Below are 18,183 nucleotides of genomic sequence, written 5' to 3'. Positions count from 1 at the left end.
ATTTTCAAAACCGTGTAGTGCCTTAAACCCAGCCTAGTGGAACACCATGTTTCAAATGAGCTGTAGAACTGGAGTTCCCTGCTTAACCCCGTCTCACTCCCAACTCGTCAAATACCGCCGATTGGGCAGCACACTTTAGCGACAGTATGTAACGAACCAGGCTTTCAAATATCTCCAATTAAAACCCACCCGTGACGCTATTCGACGGTTGAAGCAAGTGACGTAGTATTAATAGCGTGAGAGTCTGTTTAGTGCGGGCGGGAAGATGTGGTGGATGGGTCAAACAAACAAGACTTTCAACCAGGAGACCGGTGTTTGTATGAAATTAGAAGTGACGTTGTCTTATTTTGTCACGTGAGTCGTCGGTATTGTCAGTCCTGTGAGTCGTTAGTCACGTGACTAATATTGCCAGTCCCATGAGTCCCGTGAGTCGCTAGTCATGTGCCTCGTTAGTATCGTCAGTCTTGTGAGTCCAGTGAGTCGCTAGTCATTAGACTCGATAGCATTATCAGTCTTGTGAGTCACGTGAGCTGCTAGTCATGAGACTCGATAGTGTCGTCAGTCTTGTGAGTCCCGTGAGTCGCTAGTCATTAGACTCGATAGTATTATCAGTCTTGTGAGTCACGTGAGTTGCTAGCCACGTGACTCGTTAGTATCATCAGTCTTGAGAGCCAAGTGAGTCGCTAGTCACGTGACTCGTTAATATCATCAGTCACGTCATCGAAGTTAACGTCAACCACGACCGTTTCCTAACCCTAACTAAGTGGTTGTGTTACCTAAACCAAGCTTCCTGTAAAAACTGAACGTTTTTTGAAAATACACTGCATGTAATGAGCGTATATTGACATGCCTTCCTTGGTTCGTCCAAAAGTAACGCAAGAGGGGAAACCTGTGCATCGGTCTCCGATGCTGATGACCAAGCGGTGGTATTTTGACGAGTTGGGAGCGAGAATATGTTGTATCAATGTGCCCTGGCACAAAAATAAATGTCCGTCTGTTTGTGTATGCAGTGCCACAGTGTGTACATGCGCATGTCCTAATTACAGTAAATACATTTGTATGGCGTCTTACCTCTTCCTCTTCTTTGACCTTCAGGCTGTGGGAAGCTGACTGGCGTCAGTAATCCCATCACAGTACGTGCATCAGGGTCAAGGTTTGGCTCGTGGATGACCGACACCATGATCCCCAGCTCAGACAACAGAGTAAGTCCATCTGCTCACCCCCTGCTATCTCCTTCATAGTTCAACAAACACAGAGGATAAAGTAGAACCAAAGTCACTCTCAAAAAACTCTGTCAGCTGCTCAATGGGAAAAAAAATATCCCTCACAGCAACACTGTCATGATACTTCAGTGACTGATTGACTGTTTTGCCTGAGTAGGACTTCTTCGTGAGCTCCGGAGGAGGAGAGACAGAGAGAGAAATAGGGATGCAAAGCTGAATCACTGATGGATAGCATCCTTTTTCCTTCTCCCTGTCTACCTCTGTCACCGCAGCTCCAGCTGATTAATCACTTCATCATCAGCAAAGAAATGAATGAGTTGTTTGGGCTCAAGTTTTCTAAATCACCTTGGTAATTACCGCGAGTGTGCTGCGATGCTCTGGACCCAGATGATATAGTAATGGCTTCAGCTGATTACAGATGACATGTGGTTTCATTTGGGTAGATACATGGTAAGAAGCAGGTGGGGAAAGACACAATTGAGGGAGGATATAAAGAGGAATTGCGTGGCCTGGTGAACGGAGGAAGTGATAGTGGAAGAAAGGATTATTAGCCATCTGTAGGGAAGAATGGAAACTGATGGAGGACAGACGACGATGGCCTTTTTCATCCCCACCCTGAATCATAACAAGCTAGATAGATATTGTCAGCAGAGAAGGTCAATTTCTTTGATTGAATGCCCTGATCTTTGTCTTTAATCACCTTACTCACTGAGATCACATTAGACGCTTTAGATCAATCACAGATCATATTAATAGCCAGATACATCAACAACATCAGATCAACACCCGCACCAATCATGATAATCATATTTGGGGAAGCGTCAACAGAAAAAAATGTGCTTCGACATGGCTCAGCTCTAGGGACTCATTTAGCAGGCAGGGGAGAAACAATGCTTAATGCTCCATAATCTTCCCTTCTCCATAATTCAGCCGCGGTACCTCACCTCCCCCGTCTCCTCCCATACACTACCGCTCGCCCCACTGGGATTGTTATTGAAGGAAAGTGCCTATTCTACACCTGGCGAGAGCAGGAAAAGAGGAGTAAAACGACGGGTGGAGCATCAGAAGAACAAGACCTACATCTCAGCAAAGCTCTCCTTGATATGTTAAGGACAAAATAAATATCCAAGCCAACTGCGGTTTAATTTGAATCAATTAAAAGCTGAACTGTGCCTCGGCGGAAGCATTGAGGGAATGAGATGGGAGATGCAGCCAGAGAGGGGCCATGTCAGTGGAGAGATCCGCTGAGAGTGCTTGAGGAAAAAGATAGAGCTGCTAAATGGATTGATTTTTCTGTAAACGTGGACTGGAAAGGCCAGGGAGCACAAGCAGTGGTTGACTGCAAAGTGCAGGCAACGTCTTCACTCCCGCACACAGAGGTGGGATCAATAGTCCTGCACACACATTTCAAGTATGCACATGAAGGCACACGCAAACAAGTAGAGATTCACCAACATGCTTACGCCGGGGCCACACAGCGCGCTTCAGGCTCGCCTGACGGCAGCGTCACGTCGTGGCCGCGTCATGCCCACCTAGGGTGTTCACACTAGACGCGAGTTACCCACGTCTCGGGAGCGTCCCGGAGCTACCTGAGCTGTGTTTTTGCTGTTGCTGACAGCCCTTTCTTTCTACATAGAGTTTGCCTTTTAATGGCCATTTAACTTCATAATAAATGTGATTTATATTTATTTAAGACAAAAAAGGGTAAGAACTGTGTGGTAATTTGTAAATATTATTAGAAACAAGCAAATAAATTCATACATAAATATTAATATATAGCCCATATAAATCCCTCTTTTCTGTCAGTGAAGAGGAATTTATATATATATAAATCCCTCTTCACTGACAGTGAGGAGGGATTTCTATGGGCTATATATATACATATATATACATATATATATATGTATATATATGTATATATATAAATCCCTCTTCATTGACAGTGAAGAGGGATTTCTATGGGCTATATATATATATATATATATATATAAATCCCTCTTCATTGACAGTGAAGAGGGATTTCTGTGGGCTATATATTAATACAAAAAAATAAATAAATACATTAGTAGTAAGAGAGAGCCTACAGCAATCCCTCTTCACTTTGACTGGCACAGTTTTAAACAACATTTCCAGGGGGTTTCGGGTTCCTGTTCTACAGCATTCCAGGTTGCGGCTTTTATCGAAAACGACTTAATTTACATCTGGGGCGGGACAGCAATTTACATTATAAATGCTGATGTTCCGACATCTCAGGCAACTTGGAGCTTTTCACCACCTTGTTGCTGAACTGCGCCTTGATGGAGAAAAACACCTGAAGTATTTCAGAATGATAAATATAAGTAAAGTGTTTTGTTTTTTTATTATTATAAAACAAAGCAAAATAAACAGTTTCGTTATTTGTTAACCTTTAGAAAACGAAAATCATTATTAAATATCTTTATAAAAAATTAAATAACACCTCTAAAAGAAAGAACAATAAAGTTACGTGGTGTTTGTTGAGAGAGAGAGAGAGAGAGAGAGAGAGAGAGAGAGAGAGAGAGAGAGAGAGAGAGAGCGAGAGAGAGAGCGCATCGGAAAAATACTGCCAACTATCACCTGATGTTCTTATAACCTATTAACCCAGTCTATTATATGTATAGCATATGTAGGGTTTCTGCTATGACTACTACAGTGTTTACATAATTAAAAGCCTGTACTATATTAACTTGATGGAAACCTGCAAGCAGACAACTTCTTTATTTAGAGTATTTCAGAATAAAAGCATTGTGTTAATGAATGAATGATTCTGTGCACTAAAAACGCTAGAGGACTTTTATTTTGAAATCTAGATAGGAAGTGTAAAATATTGATGGTCAGTGACATATTCTACAGATGTCTAGACATGGAAACTGTAGTAATCTTGCTCATATACTGTCAATAGATCACCTTCACTGTCTGTTGCTGCTGGGAGATGCAGCCGAGAGGTAAGCGGCAAGCGTGAAAAATAGGCGAGCCTTCTATTCTATAAAATAGACGCACGTCTGACGTGCGTCTGACGCGCGTCTGACGTGCGTCTCATGCGGGCAGTGTGTCCACTCTAACCTGTTAACATGGACGCCGAAATAAAAAACAACACGCGACGTTGCCGTCACGCGAGCATGATGCGCGCTGTGTGGCCCGGGCTTTAGTGTGCTCAGGGCATTGCCACCGGCTATAAAGAAACATTGTTCACAGTGTTGTTGCAGAGAGGTGTGTCTTCCAGGTATAACAATAACCTCCTGTAACCTCTAGATCTTCTCTTTACCTCCTTTAGTTTATCCCGTCTTTTTCTTCTCTCCACAGGTGTGGTCCATGGATGGTTACTTCAAGGGACGGCGTGTCCTGGAATACCGCACCATGAATGATTTCATGAAGGGCCAGAACTTTGTGCAGCACTTGCTGCCTCACCCCTGGGCAGGCACCGGTCACGTGGTCTACAACGGCTCGCTGTACTACAACAAGTACCAGAGCAACATCATCATCAAGTACCACTTCCGTTCTCGGAGCGTGCTGGTGCAGCGCAGCCTGACCGGGGCCGGCTACAACAACACCTTTCCCTACTCGTGGGGCGGCTCCTCTGACATCGACCTGATGGCGGATGAGAATGGCCTGTGGGCCGTTTACACCACCATCCCCAACGCTGGGAACATTGTCATCAGCCGCCTGGATCCCATGAGTCTGGAAGTGCAGCAGACTTGGGACACAGGATTTCCCAAGCGCAGTGCTGGAGAGTCTTTCATGATCTGCAGCACACTTTATGTCACCAACTCCCACCTGGCTGGCGCCAAGATCTACTTTGCCTACTACACCAACACATCGAGCTACGAGTACACAGACATCCCTTTCCACAATCAATACTCCCACATCTCCATGATGGACTACAACCCCAGGGAGAGGGTCCTGTACACCTGGAACAACGGACACCAGGTGCTCTACAATGTCACACTGTTCCAGGTTATTAAGACTTCTGGGGACTGAGAGCCCTCAGACGGACCCACTCAAATAATGCTGTGATCATTGTTCGGGGAGGGGCAAGCGGGCCGGGTGGAGGTGGGTGGGGTTTTGGGTTGTGTGGGATCAGGGGCTTCAGTGTAAGGGCATAGGCTTGGATTTTTTTTTAAAGAATTTCAATCTTCATAGAGTGCTATTATTCACATTCTCAAAAAAAACACTACGGCTCAAGGTCGGTAAAGAGACAAAAGACTGAGCGCTTCTCTTATTTTTCTTTCTGTGATGAGTAAGCATGGTTCTTTTTATTTGTGATGAGAAATAAATATCAATCTTTACCATTTATGACTTTGTATTTCATTGTCACTTTCGTTTCAAGTCGACCTTCACTGTATCTTGGAGGGGTGAACGACAAACAAGAAACTCTCTGTGATCCTGGATGTGTATGCTTTTTAAAAGGTATAAATGGGTGTTTGAAATTATTATGACTGTTTCTTTTAGAGATGTCAAAGTTAACGCGATAATAACGCGTGAACACAAATTCACTGCCACCATTTCTTTAACGCATTAACACAACTTGCGATTTTTTTGTAGCGGGCTCAATTTTAAAGCTAGAGTGAAGATCCTGGTATCATATGAAACTATGAAACCTAAGGAATTCATTAGTACCAGCCATGTCATCCTAGATGGGACGGAGGCTAAATAACGCTCCAAACTTTCATTAGTTAAAAACTGTCATGGCCATTTTCAAAGGGGTCCCTTGACCTCTGACTTCAAGATATGTGAATGAAAATGGGTTCTATGGGTACCCACGAGTCTCCCCTTTACAGACATGCCCACTTTATGATAATCACATGCAGTTTGGGGCAAGTCATAGTCAAGTCAGCACACTGACACACTGACAGCTGTTGTTGCCTGTTGGGCTGCAGTTTGCCATGTTATGATTTTAGCATATTGTTTTATGCTAAATGCAGTACCTGTGAGGGTTTCTGGACAATATTTGTTATTGTTTTATGTTGTTAATTGATTTCCAATAATAAATATATACATACATTTGCACAAAACAATCATTTTTGTCCACTCCCATGTTGATAAGAGTATTAAATACTTGACAAATCTACCTTTAAGGTGCATTTTGAATTGTGATTAACTATGGACAATCATGCAATTAATAATATTAAATATTTAAAATTGATTGACAGCCCTAATGAAAACTGATGAATATTAGTTTACACATGAGATTCACACAAGTTCACACCAGAGGCGCAAATTATTCAGTTTTCTTTCCTGAGAATTAAGAGTAAAATTAAAAGTAGGCCTATTTAACAAAAAATGCTGTTGCAGTGTACTTTTTATTTTGTTATTTTCATTCTTTAAAAGTCACCAGAATGCAGGAAACAAAGTCTCTGAAACTCAAATTGTTCCTGGGGAGGACCCCCCACTTAGGTCTTGAAATCCTCCATATTTTTGAGGTCTCAAGGTTGGCAAGTATGCTACCAAGGTGGGAGTTTTTAAAACAAGTATAAATAGGTGTCACATTTCTTTTTAGTTATGACTAATGTTTCTTTTATTTATTTTTTGGATGAAAGGGACATGCAGGTATTCCTTGTTGTTCACTGACACCTAGCTAAGATGCTCAAAATATAGAATATGTGTTTAGAATAAATTGAAGCTGTTTTTCAGCATGAAATCTAAAATACTATATTAAATAGCATAATTTAAATATAATTAAATGGAATAATTGCGTCTATCTCGCTCATACTGAGCTGCTATTACTACCACAGCCGAATCACAAAATAATGTGGTGACATTATGTGAATACTGACGAGTCAATCTCCAGGGCTGCATTAAACCGTATCTTGAAAACATTTCATCCAATTCTTTCCATCTGAGAAAAGCCAAGGCATCGGGTTCTGTGTAATAAAACAGCACGCTTCCACATACTCAACCAGTGTTAAATTTAACTGCTTACATTTTATGTTTCAAGGTGAACTGAAAATGAAAGCAAAACATCTGGTAAAAAGAGCAGGTGGCGCTGCGAAGAGTCGCGAAGCACAAACAGAGAAGGAGGGAGAAAATGTAAAAGGAATTCTAAGAGCATTTACTTCTGAGTGGAGAAATGAGACTTCACAATTACTGTTGCATGTCAAGCTCCAATCTGTTTTAATCTTGTTAGTCGCACAGCTCCTCTAAGGTGCTTTCTGCAGACAAATGTTCAGACGCGAGGCGTACAGCGGGACACTGCTCACATGAAAGTCTCAAACTACAAACCTTTCACTGCATCTTTGTTATTATTTGCTACTGAAAATACTTCTGAAGCCACATTGGCATTCTCCGCTGTACAGAGGGCACTTTGGCAGAAATACAACAGCCCAGTGCCGTTTTATTTCTTTTCATTTTTAAGACTTGTGAGGGTAAATCCATTCTTTGCCGAGCCCGCGGTGAACACAGAAGACGTACAATAAAATTGGAGGCTCCACTTTTCTTTCCCCGGGTAACCATGGCGATCCTATTCATCATGGATGACCTTTCTATCAACAAAGTGCTGTGCTGAAGAGGACCCTGATGAGTTCACACACAGGAGTGGCTGACATTTACAATACACAACAATACAGCACATATACCACAGTATCGGCTAGAAATAGAGCAGTACACTGTAGAGGGAAAATAAAAGTTCTGGAGTTAAAATGATATAAAAAATGTAGCTATAGACATCTGAGAAGTGAAGCCAATGCAGAAGCGCCTTAAACCTGCATTCTTTCTAACAGCCAGCAGGGGGCGACTCTGAAAATGACCCTACTTCATACTTGATTTATTACCTCAGTAAACATTGTAAACATGAGTTTATGGTCTCAATCGCTAGTTTCAATTCTTCTTCAATACAGCATGACGTTCATTTAGTAAATTATGATCCCATTTAGAGTCAAATAGACCATAAAGCAGGGGATGCTTTAGGGCGTGGCTACCTTGTAACTGACAGGTCGCTACCACGGCGTTGTCCGGTCTGGGAGTTGTCCGTGTTTTCTTCTTACAACTTTAACCCTTCCACAGTGTGTTTTCTGTTCATGACAGTTAATTGTAAGATTTTGGTCGCCTAAAAATGTCTTATTCAGCGTTCGGTTGTACTTAGCTCCACCCTCTCGTGTCACTTCTGGGGTCGTGTCTAGAAGGTCACTGCAAATTGAAAAATCTAGCGAAAACTTGCAAAACTCTCGCTGCCCAACAACCTATCCTATCCTTAACCATTCAAGGTCAATGCCTAACCTTAATATAACCATAACCATCTTGCGTTTCCAGAGTTTCCCAACTTGTGGGTTACCTTCTAGACACGACGCACTTCTGGTTGCAAAAAAACAAGATGGCAACGGTCAAAATGCCAAACTCAAGGCTTCAAACGGCACTCCACAAACCAATGGGTGACTTCTTATATGCAGTCTATGATGTAGGGCTGTCCAGAATATCATTTTTTGGGCTTTGAAGCTTCGGTGAGAAATATTCGAAGGGATTTGAAGCTTTGCGGTGTGGCGCATCGCATCGCAGCAGGCTGACATGTTCTTCTGTCTGTCTGTCTCCATCTCCCCCGTTTCAGTGCCGTTGCCGCTCTACTGTACACACACACACACACCTCTACACACAACAGTGATATCCATCTGAGAATAACTAATATTAATGTTGAATATGAATAATGAATAATGTTGTGGGATTATTCCTTATTTCATGGGCTATTTTGGGAATCATACTTTATTATGACATACTTGTATAAAAACAAAACAAGAAACGAAGCATTCGAATACTGATTTGGAGGTCGATTACCATGGCAACGGTCAAAGCCTCGAAGCGTTCGACTCAGCCCTACTATGATGTAATCGGTTACCAAAGAAACCGACAAATGGAGAGTAATCAGTAAACTGCAGTTACACATAAACATATAGATGAGAGTGGAAGACTGTTGCTCTTGCTGCTCTGAGTTTAGATCCACCACAGCATCTTCTCTCTGCTCCCTCGATGTCTAAACAAAAAAATAAAAGGATGATCGGACCGCCTACTCAGCTGCTAAGAAAATAGCAGAGCCTGTATCCTGATTGTGCAGGCAATTATAAAACAGGGCAGAAGGTTACTTATTGTAAAAAGAAGTGTTGCTGACAGTTTCACGAATACACAAAGGTATTTAATGTTAGGCATGACTGCTTAAAATGGACCCACGCTTTCCAGGCAACAAACTTTTCCCTTTAACAGAGAGCAGGGAAGGAAATAATGACGGCACACACATAATCCAATCTCAAACAAACTGAAAAATAAAGTCAGCGGACTAGAAAGATGCATTCATGTGAGAAATATGAAAAGAACTTCTATCCATTCATGTCCATATTCTACTTACTTAAAACCTGCAACTAAATGTGCTCTACAATAGACACAAATAGACACAAATAGATCCATTTGAACTTGTCAGAGTGAACAAAACAATGCATTTAGTTACAATAAAAAAAAGAAATATAGAAGTTATTTCCACTCTTCCACTCAGTAAATTTTTCTTGCAAATTCATATGTTCCTGAGAGAGAAATGGGGAAAAATGCTATGCTATTAGTGCAGAAAAAAAGTTTTGTTGACAACTTTTTTCATCAAAAAATCAATTACTGCGAGTGTTCGCTGCCAGCAGTATAACCATTGCCTCCAGCACTTGTGAGGCAAACATCAGCTCCGTGAGCACCAGAGAGTGCGCCGTTGTGCCAACTAATGCTCGGAGCCAGGGGCCAGTAAGTGAAGTGATAATAACGTTAAAGATCGGGGGGCATGACGAACAGCATTAAATCATTATGGGTGGCCCCATTTGAGTATTGTATCATCGTATGTGTGTCAGGATAGATCATCTCCAGTTTTGGCCTGCTTGTCAGTGCACAACCCTTACGTGTCGTCTTTGCTCAAGATCATCCGGAGGGTATAAGAGGAAAAAGTGGATTGAAAATGGCAAAGGTTGTGATTCAGGGGGCCTAAAATCACTAAGCTGGTTCACACAGAGTGTAAATCTCTCCGAGCTAAGATTCGCACACAGAGGAGGTGTATCTGCAGAATTGTCCAGTGTAACAGACTGCAGGCTTGTCTGTACAGCAGAGCTCTTGCTGGGTGTTTTCAATTGAATGCCTTTAGACATAAGGTTGTATGGATGCAAGGCCATAAAAATGCTAATTTTAAATCCTTGATAATGCCGCTGGATATATGTAGGTGATTTATTAATTTTAAACTCTGCTACCAGGTGACAGAGAGGGTGAAACGGGTTAACAAGGGGGATGCATTTTGGTCATTTTGCTAAAAAAAACTGTTCCTCACCTTCCCTCAAATTGCCTACTACATAGAGACATTGACCATATTCAGAAGTTAAAGTAGTTTGGGTGTTTTGAAGTGGGGTTGTATGAGTTACTTATCCATAGTCAGTGTATTACCTTCAGTAGATTGCAGTCAGAACGCCCCCAGTTTGGAGAAGCAGACATGGAATCAAAGTAATGTACTGCCGGCAGAAAAACATATTTTAGTCACCTAAAAGAAAAACTCACATAAAAAATTCAATATCAGTTTAAGCGTCCACTATATTTAGAATATTTTCACCTGGTTACCCTGCCGTCAGACAGCTACACAGTCTATGTTTCCCACAGGGAACTGAAGCCATTATCTCTGCTCCCGCCAAAGCAACCAGACTCCATTGAAAGAAAATACAGTCATTTTACCTTTAGAACACGGGAGTTGCTGGTCTACCGCTGCCTCAATCGGTTAGTTTGTTTGTGTTATTGTGTGACTTTCGTTAGTTCAGATTCACCAAAGTCACACAATAGCACAAACAAACTAACCGATCGAGGCAGCACCCCTGCGAGGTAAAATTACAGCTTTTCTCAATGCAGTCTGGTTGCTTTGGCGAGAGCAGATGAATACAACAGCTTCAGTTCTCAGTCGGAACGGGCTGTCTGACGGCAAGGTAAAGCTGTGAACATATTCTAAATATAGCGTACACTTAAAACTGATGCTCCTGTCTGCTTCTCCAAACTGGGGCGTGTCGATCGTCATCTACACTGACTCTGGATAAGTACCTCATACAACCCCACTTCAAAACACCCGAACTGTCCCTTTAAATGGCAAATTGTTTCATAAACTATTAAATACCTATAAAAGGAACGTTTTACTATGAGTCAGTAATATCAGCACTGTCAACTGAGTGGACACATGAAAAGTGAGGTGTAAAACGTAATATGCTGCGACTACAAAATAGTTGCCAATATAAGATAGAAATGATTAGTTATTGGTTTTGTGCCACCTGGCAGCTGATTTATGTTCAAACCCACTGGGACGATACTGAACTGGAGAAAGTGAAGTAGGAAAGTCTAAATGTGCAATTAAAGTTTTACATGATGATGTGATCACAAAACTAACAAACTGCAGTGACTCGAATCTCTTTACTGAACTAAATGAGCAAAGAGTGAATCAAGATCTGCAGATTGGCAGCCAGACAGTAACTGATGAAAAGTATGAAAGTTGTTTACGGATCTGTCTGATGCTTCTGTAAAAAGGCCGGTGGATAATTTGAAGACATGAGAGCTCTCAGTGGCGCAGAAAGACAAATATTCACATCCCAGATTATAAACAAGTTCAATCAGTAAGAGGATAGAAGAGGACGGTTAATGTCTTTGATACAAAGGGGAATATAATAATGGAGACAGGTGTGCAGTCAAACACACTCTGTAAAGCAGATTACAACGACTGCAATTAGAAATTCAGATCATGCATTTCCAAGTTCTTGTTGCCAAGACATCTGCAATCTTTTTTTACTTAGTTTCCTAAGGTACAATTGCAGAGAATAGTTGAGAAAAGATGTCTATTCTTGGCAAACAGCATGGTGTAGCATGCAAGATAGTATAAAACAGTAAAGGAAAAGTTTAGAGCCAAGCAGTTTGTCATGCTTGGTCAAACATGGAAGAAACTACAACTAGTTTACCTTGAAAGACCCCTCAGCCATTTCTTCACTTAAATTTTTCATTGGTGTAGGGGTCAGCGCCAGCCGCCAGCGGTGACTTTTGCCGGAACATTTCCTTAATGCAGAGTTGTACCGGGTCCCTGGGGAAAACAAAAGAACCAACTCTGAAATTAAAGCTGGCCTGAATAATAAGCAACCAATACAGACTTTCTATTTGGAGGATGTATTAACCTACAGAAATCTCTCAGCGTGAGCCGCCCGCATTAATGCAGAGCAGAAACCAAAAAGCGTCCCTGGCGGGTTGATTTACTTATAAGCATGCGTTGTCACATGCACATGAACTGATTGAGGGCATGTGTGGCAGCGATAGAGCTGGTTTGATAGAGTGCACAGAGGTGAGATTCATAGGCAGGAACAGAGATAGAGACACCAACTCAAGAATTAAGAAGCAGTTCCCACTTTAATCATGCCGCCATCCTCGGGACGAAGGGTTTGTTTTGATGGAGCTGGTCCTGAGATGCTACTCTTTGATTCAATTGTAGCGTACATGCGGAGTACAATTGCTTTCTGTCCCTTCAATCTTGGTCAAGGCTCACAATTGGTCCCACTTTTGTTTCATGGGTTTGGTAATTTCCTTCACTGCACCATTCTTCATCAGCTTCCTCATTAACTATACCCTCAGCCACGCTTGGAACAACACCACCTCTCCTCCAGATTCACAATAAACAAACTTTTTCTCTCCTCCCTGCCCCTTGAGGTGACACACAAGCACTCTGAACAGGGCTTTGAACGTTTGTTTCCTCATGATTAAACATAACTTGCACTCTCGGCTTCCTTATCCTCCCCCCCACATGCATTTTATATTCATGTTCGAGCTCAAGAAGGATGCGAAGGTGCCGGGGTGTGGAGACGAAATAACAGGTTCGCGAAAGAGGAGGTAATTTTACTCCACTTAACTCCTCGGAGAACCATGCTCATTAATTGGCTCTTTAATTGTGTTTTGAGCTTTCATTGATTCAGCACTCGCATCTCTAATCTCATTAGGCTCTGTTTTGTGAAGGACAGTAAAAGTAAAATCATTCTGGGCTGCAACCGCCGGTGATTCAGTTTTATAACCCCGCTGTCCTGACATCGCACACCTCGCCGAGGCAGTAAAGATTCGCCATGACACATTGAACTGCAGGCTCTTCTCTTTCTGTAATTACAGCGGGACGCTGCTGCAGAAAAGAGATGACAGTTTGGCTTTGGTAGAGAAGAGGGGTCATGGTAGTTAAATACAAACATCACAATATAGCTGCAAGCAGGTATGAGCAATAAAAGTCCAATAAGTGCAATGAGTCAATATTACTGAAAATTACTTTTAGAAAGAGAATACTGAGAAAAAGAAATGAAACATTTTTCAGCCCCTACAACGCAGCAAGATGTTATAAGATGTGCAGAAATCTATTGGAAGGAGATAGAATAAAGACTTGAATGAGAAATTGGGTTGTCAATCAAAACGTTATCATCCCTCACAGCAGATTTTACCAGAGAAGCATTTTTATTGTTGCACCTGTGCGGCTAAAAGCAGCCAAAAGCAGAAGCAGGATCAGGATTTTACAACCAATTAGCATTGAATATATTAACAAGGATCAGTTGTGTAAACGATTCCAGATGTTTTCTGTGAGATGTAGTAAAAAATACATTTGTGATGGGGACTGAAGGTTTTTAAAAGTTTCACCAGAGAAATGATGAAGATGCATTAAAAGGTCCCGCCTACAAAACTCTGACAACCAATCATAAAACGATGTTGGGCCTGTCGAGCTTTGCTCCGAGTCTGCACCAGAACTGGAAAAAATTAAAAATAGGTTTGAAAAAATGTTTAAAGGCAGAAAAATTAGACAGGAACTAGGACATGAGTATGATAAATGTGTTGCATTAGCTTAAATGCTAAGTGAATTATTATAGCACACTGTCAGATCAAGGGGGCACTACAGTTAGTATCTTTCACATTAGTCATTTAAAGCAAGGGTAGGCAGAATATTTTTGGCATCACTGGGCAAAAAATCCATAATGACTGGGGCTGTCAATCGATTAAAATATTTAATCGCGATTAATCACAAATTAATCATATTTTTTAGCTGTTTAAACTATACCTTAAAGGGAGATTTGTCAAGTATTTATTACTCTTATCAGCATGGGAGTGGAGAAATATGTTTGCTTTATGCAAAGTATGCATATATTTATTATTGGAAGTCAATTAACAACACAAAACAATGACAAATATTCCAGAAACCCTCACAGGTACTGCATTTAGCATAAGAAATATGCTCAAATCATAACAAACTCAAGCCCAACAGGCAACAACAGCTCTCAGTGTGTCAGTGTCTAAACTGCACATCCTCTTGGCTCTGTTTTCAGGCTTTAGACAATCTAGCCCGTGAAGGGAGACTCTGGTCAGCGGTCATTTCAAAGAGAGGACGTTCCTATTGGCTGCTCTAGAAATACAGATGCGTGTGCACGTCCCTTCAGATGGTGAAAGCCTGATACAGCGGCGGAACATCCTGCAGGAAAGCATTGGCAACAACTGACTACACTGTAAAGCAACCCAAAAAAGGAAGACAGACTTATCAAAAAGAGTCTGACAATATCGGCGTAGGCGTTTCAGAGTTGTTGCTAATCGTTTATCCTTCTGCTCACAGCTCTGGCTATAGCCTCATGGCTACAGTAGCTATGGCAGTAAAAGAAGAAAAGAAGACATACTGTATTGATCCCCGTGGGGAAATTCTATTTTTTCACTCGGTTGTTATTTTTACACACAGGCCCGAAATACAAACACATACTTGCTCAAGGGCACCCTGGCAGAGCCCAGGAGGCAAACTGGCAGCTCTCCAGCCAGCAGTCAACCCTCCTTGGTACATGCAGGGACTTGAACCGTCAACCAAGCCAAGTCCCTACAGACTGAGCTATACTGACGCTCCAAAAGCAGCCCGGGGGAAGCATCTTTTTCTCTCCATCTCTCTAACAGTTTAGCCTTCTGTGTTAGGATTGGCAGAAAGCTAACCTATTAGCAACATTTTTTTCTCCATCTTCTCCAATGTTGTAGCTCGCTAGAGCCTCGAATCACAATATGTCATCTCAAAGAGCTTTACAGGCCCACACGTTTCCAAAGAAAGCAGGACGGTTATCTTCATAGAAATGCTGCATGATGGGGGCTGTATTTCCAAATTCTGTTTGGAATTGAGTTTTTTTGCCTTTTCCAGAAAACTGCATACCATGGGCTACTGAATTACAATATGCTGAAAGGTTATTATGGATTTTTTTGCCCAATAACGCCAAAAATAAACTGCCTCCACAAGCTTTAAATGAGGGATTGTTTTATTTCAAGGCCCAGCAGTAATGACAGAATGTATTAACACTCTTGTCAATCAACACGGTCAGTTTGTGTGGATGAAAAGGTGACAGCATATAATCTAAAAAAACAATCTGTCTTTCTTTTTAAGAGGGAGCCGTAGCAATCATTTAAACTCCTCTCAGCCTTTCCTGCTTTAATGACTCACACCTTTTTTGCAAATGCATTCATTTGCAGAAAGAGCAAGCTCGCTTTAAATTGGCATCAATCACACTTCCTCCATACCTTCCACTTTGTCCTTCTTCTTTGTGCATTTCAGCCAGGAGCATTTTCTTGAGAGTTAATCACACCATTTGCATACAGTAAGCAGTTATGTTTAAAGGAATTTCTCTTATCTGGATGCTCTATGGGCATCCATACAAGAGCTGAAAACAAGTGGGCCATCCACCCAAACCTCTATTTCAGGTAGGCTAACAGTACAGGCTGACTGACCTGAGGGAAGTGATGAGTAGCGGCTGCTTAGATTAGCAAAAATGAGCTTGATCGTCTGTGATGGACAATTTGCACTGTATGAGATTTATCGTGAATGTGAATGTGTGACAACATCAGTCTTGTCATTCCCCCTGAAGCATACATTTCAAGGAAGATATACTATGTGAAATAGATTGCGTGAGACATTATCATTCCCTTTCAACTGATGTTACAACCCGGTTATGGTGATGAGGACAATTAAGCTCGTACATCTTGAGGCAGACGACTATAGACGCTAGAGAATCAGCTCTGTATTTGGGGGTTGTTGTGTTTGTGACAACGATATACCCCAAATTCAAATTATCTGAATGGAATCATCACAAACAGTGAGTTCATTTGTGGCTGCAAAGTAAATCTTATGAAGCCCTGAAGGATCACATTGGGATTCTTTTTGTTTGAACTAATTTTGCGTTACCTCACAAAACAGTTTTTGTTTCCCCTAATCCATAGGAGAAGTTAGTGTGTTGGTCCAGTCCAGTTATAATGCACCTAAAGTTTAGGGAAAGGCTCTGCAGATACGACAGAAAGGAGAGATGATGTGACACTTTACATTATGCATTTATTGCTCATTACTCCTTTCGAAAGGCCGAGCTCCGACAGTATATAGAGCCATTGGCTGTGAGCACAGCTGCTCTATCTTGCTGTGGATGTGGTTATTGCTCGGACTGCGGCTGCATTTATGGCAGGGTTTCTACAAACTAAATCTATTTTAAAATTAAAACTAAATATATAAAAAACTAAAACTTTCTGAAAAACTGAAACTTAATTGACTAAAAAAACAGACTAAAACTGTACAATGAAATCAAAAAGTCAAAAAGTCAAAAAAACAAAAAACTAATAGAAAATTCAAAACTATTATAACCTTGAATTGTGGTTCAAACTGTTGCCATGGATATGGCTACCGTAGCTGTACTGGTTACTATTATCATTTGCCATGAAAGCACCACTGAGCCACATGGGAGTTGAACCTGTGGTGCTTATATCAGATATGACATATGTTTTGTTGACAGTAGCTTCAATACAACGCTGAGCCAGCACAATCATGTCAACTCACTGCACTCACACAACCCCATGTCACTCCCATTATAAACAAATATGTCAAAGCCATAATCATGACAACCAAAGACTGTCTACAGACACAATTAGACCTACAGTGACAGCAAAGGCCAGAGTTATGTCATCCCATGGCTATAGTTATAATCACAGCTACTGTCTCAATCAGAGCTAGGTTAACTAGCCCCGCTGGTCATCTACCTACTGCAGCTGCAGTGAAACAGACTTGAGCACCTGAGCACTATATCATAACACAGCTCAGCCTTTCTCTATGGATCAGAGGGAATGCAAGATGTATGGCGAGACAACGCAAAATTTACAGCGAGGGAACGCAAATGAATTTCAGAAATGAAATTCCCACCACAACCTTTCGTTGGATCTGTTAAATCTGTGTAACTTTTGTGAATTTTAATTTGGAAATTCACACTGCCATGCCAACCAAGAGCACAGCTTTAATTTTGTTGACCTGCAAAGGAGCAAGTGACAATAGGTAAGTGAGCTCATTCATTTCAAGGGTGTGACCTATAGGTCTATAAAGCTGAGCTCTGAGAGAGCCTCTATGTCTCATACATACCAAACATTCAGTGATGTGTACAGTCACAGTGTGCATTCCTCCCAGTGGATCAAGTCTCCCACTCCGAGATCCACAGCAGCTCTTTTCAGATAGTTTCCCACCTACACATTAACAATAAAACACAATGTCATGGAATGCAATGGAAGTATTACAACCTGAATTCCTTGGACAAACAGTATATATGCTGTTGGACTATTTAAGCATAGCATCAGTGTACATGATATAACTGTTTTCCTTTTTAACCAGAGGGCAACCTCGGGTTCTGAATAGTGCCTTAAACTTGCATTCTTTCTAATAGTCAGCAGGGGGCGACTCCTCTGGTTGCTAAAAGAAGTCTGATTGTATAGAAGTCTATGAGAAAATGACCCCACTTCTCACTTGATTTATTACCTCAGTAAACATTGTAAACATGAGTTTATGGTCTCAATTATTTCACAACAATGACCCGCTAGCATTACATTATCCCGCTTATTTCATGGCTACTTTCTTAAGAAATAATTTGACACAAAAATGGTCCGCCAGAGTCCGACATCAGAACTGCGTCCA

The 18,183-nt window shown here is 41.4% G+C and overlaps 1 protein-coding gene and 1 long non-coding RNA gene across 5 annotated transcripts in view; one reads left to right on the top strand and one right to left on the bottom strand.

The window, feature by feature from the left end:
* Positions 1–6,149, top strand: part of olfm2a (olfactomedin 2a) — a 74,864-nt gene extending 68,715 nt beyond the window's left edge. For 2 of the 4 annotated variants that reach the window (XM_074656365.1, XM_074656366.1), the window contains exons 5-6: positions 1,096–1,202; positions 4,545–6,142. In XM_074656365.1, coding sequence (XP_074512466.1) covers positions 1,096–1,202; positions 4,545–5,219 — 782 coding nt within the window. In that variant the 3' untranslated portion in view covers positions 5,220–6,142. Of the gene's footprint in view, positions 1–1,095; positions 1,203–4,544 lie in introns of all 4 variants that reach the window. The other 2 variants (XM_074656367.1, XM_074656364.1) reach the window with 2 other exon arrangements.
* Positions 1,113–17,838, bottom strand: LOC141780911 (uncharacterized). The gene is made up of 3 exons (XR_012596742.1): positions 17,638–17,838; positions 12,170–12,288; positions 1,113–1,233 (listed from the first exon to the last, which is right to left on the bottom strand). It is a non-coding gene; the product is annotated as an uncharacterized LOC141780911 (long non-coding RNA).
* Between the last annotated feature and the right edge of the window lie 345 nt (positions 17,839–18,183).

Source organism: Sebastes fasciatus, chromosome 13 (genome assembly GCF_043250625.1).
Source record: "Sebastes fasciatus isolate fSebFas1 chromosome 13, fSebFas1.pri, whole genome shotgun sequence".
Lineage (NCBI taxonomy): Eukaryota > Metazoa > Chordata > Actinopteri > Perciformes > Sebastidae > Sebastes > Sebastes fasciatus.
The sequence above is the reverse complement of the archived record's forward strand: the minus strand, read 5'-3'. Positions and strand labels throughout refer to the sequence as shown.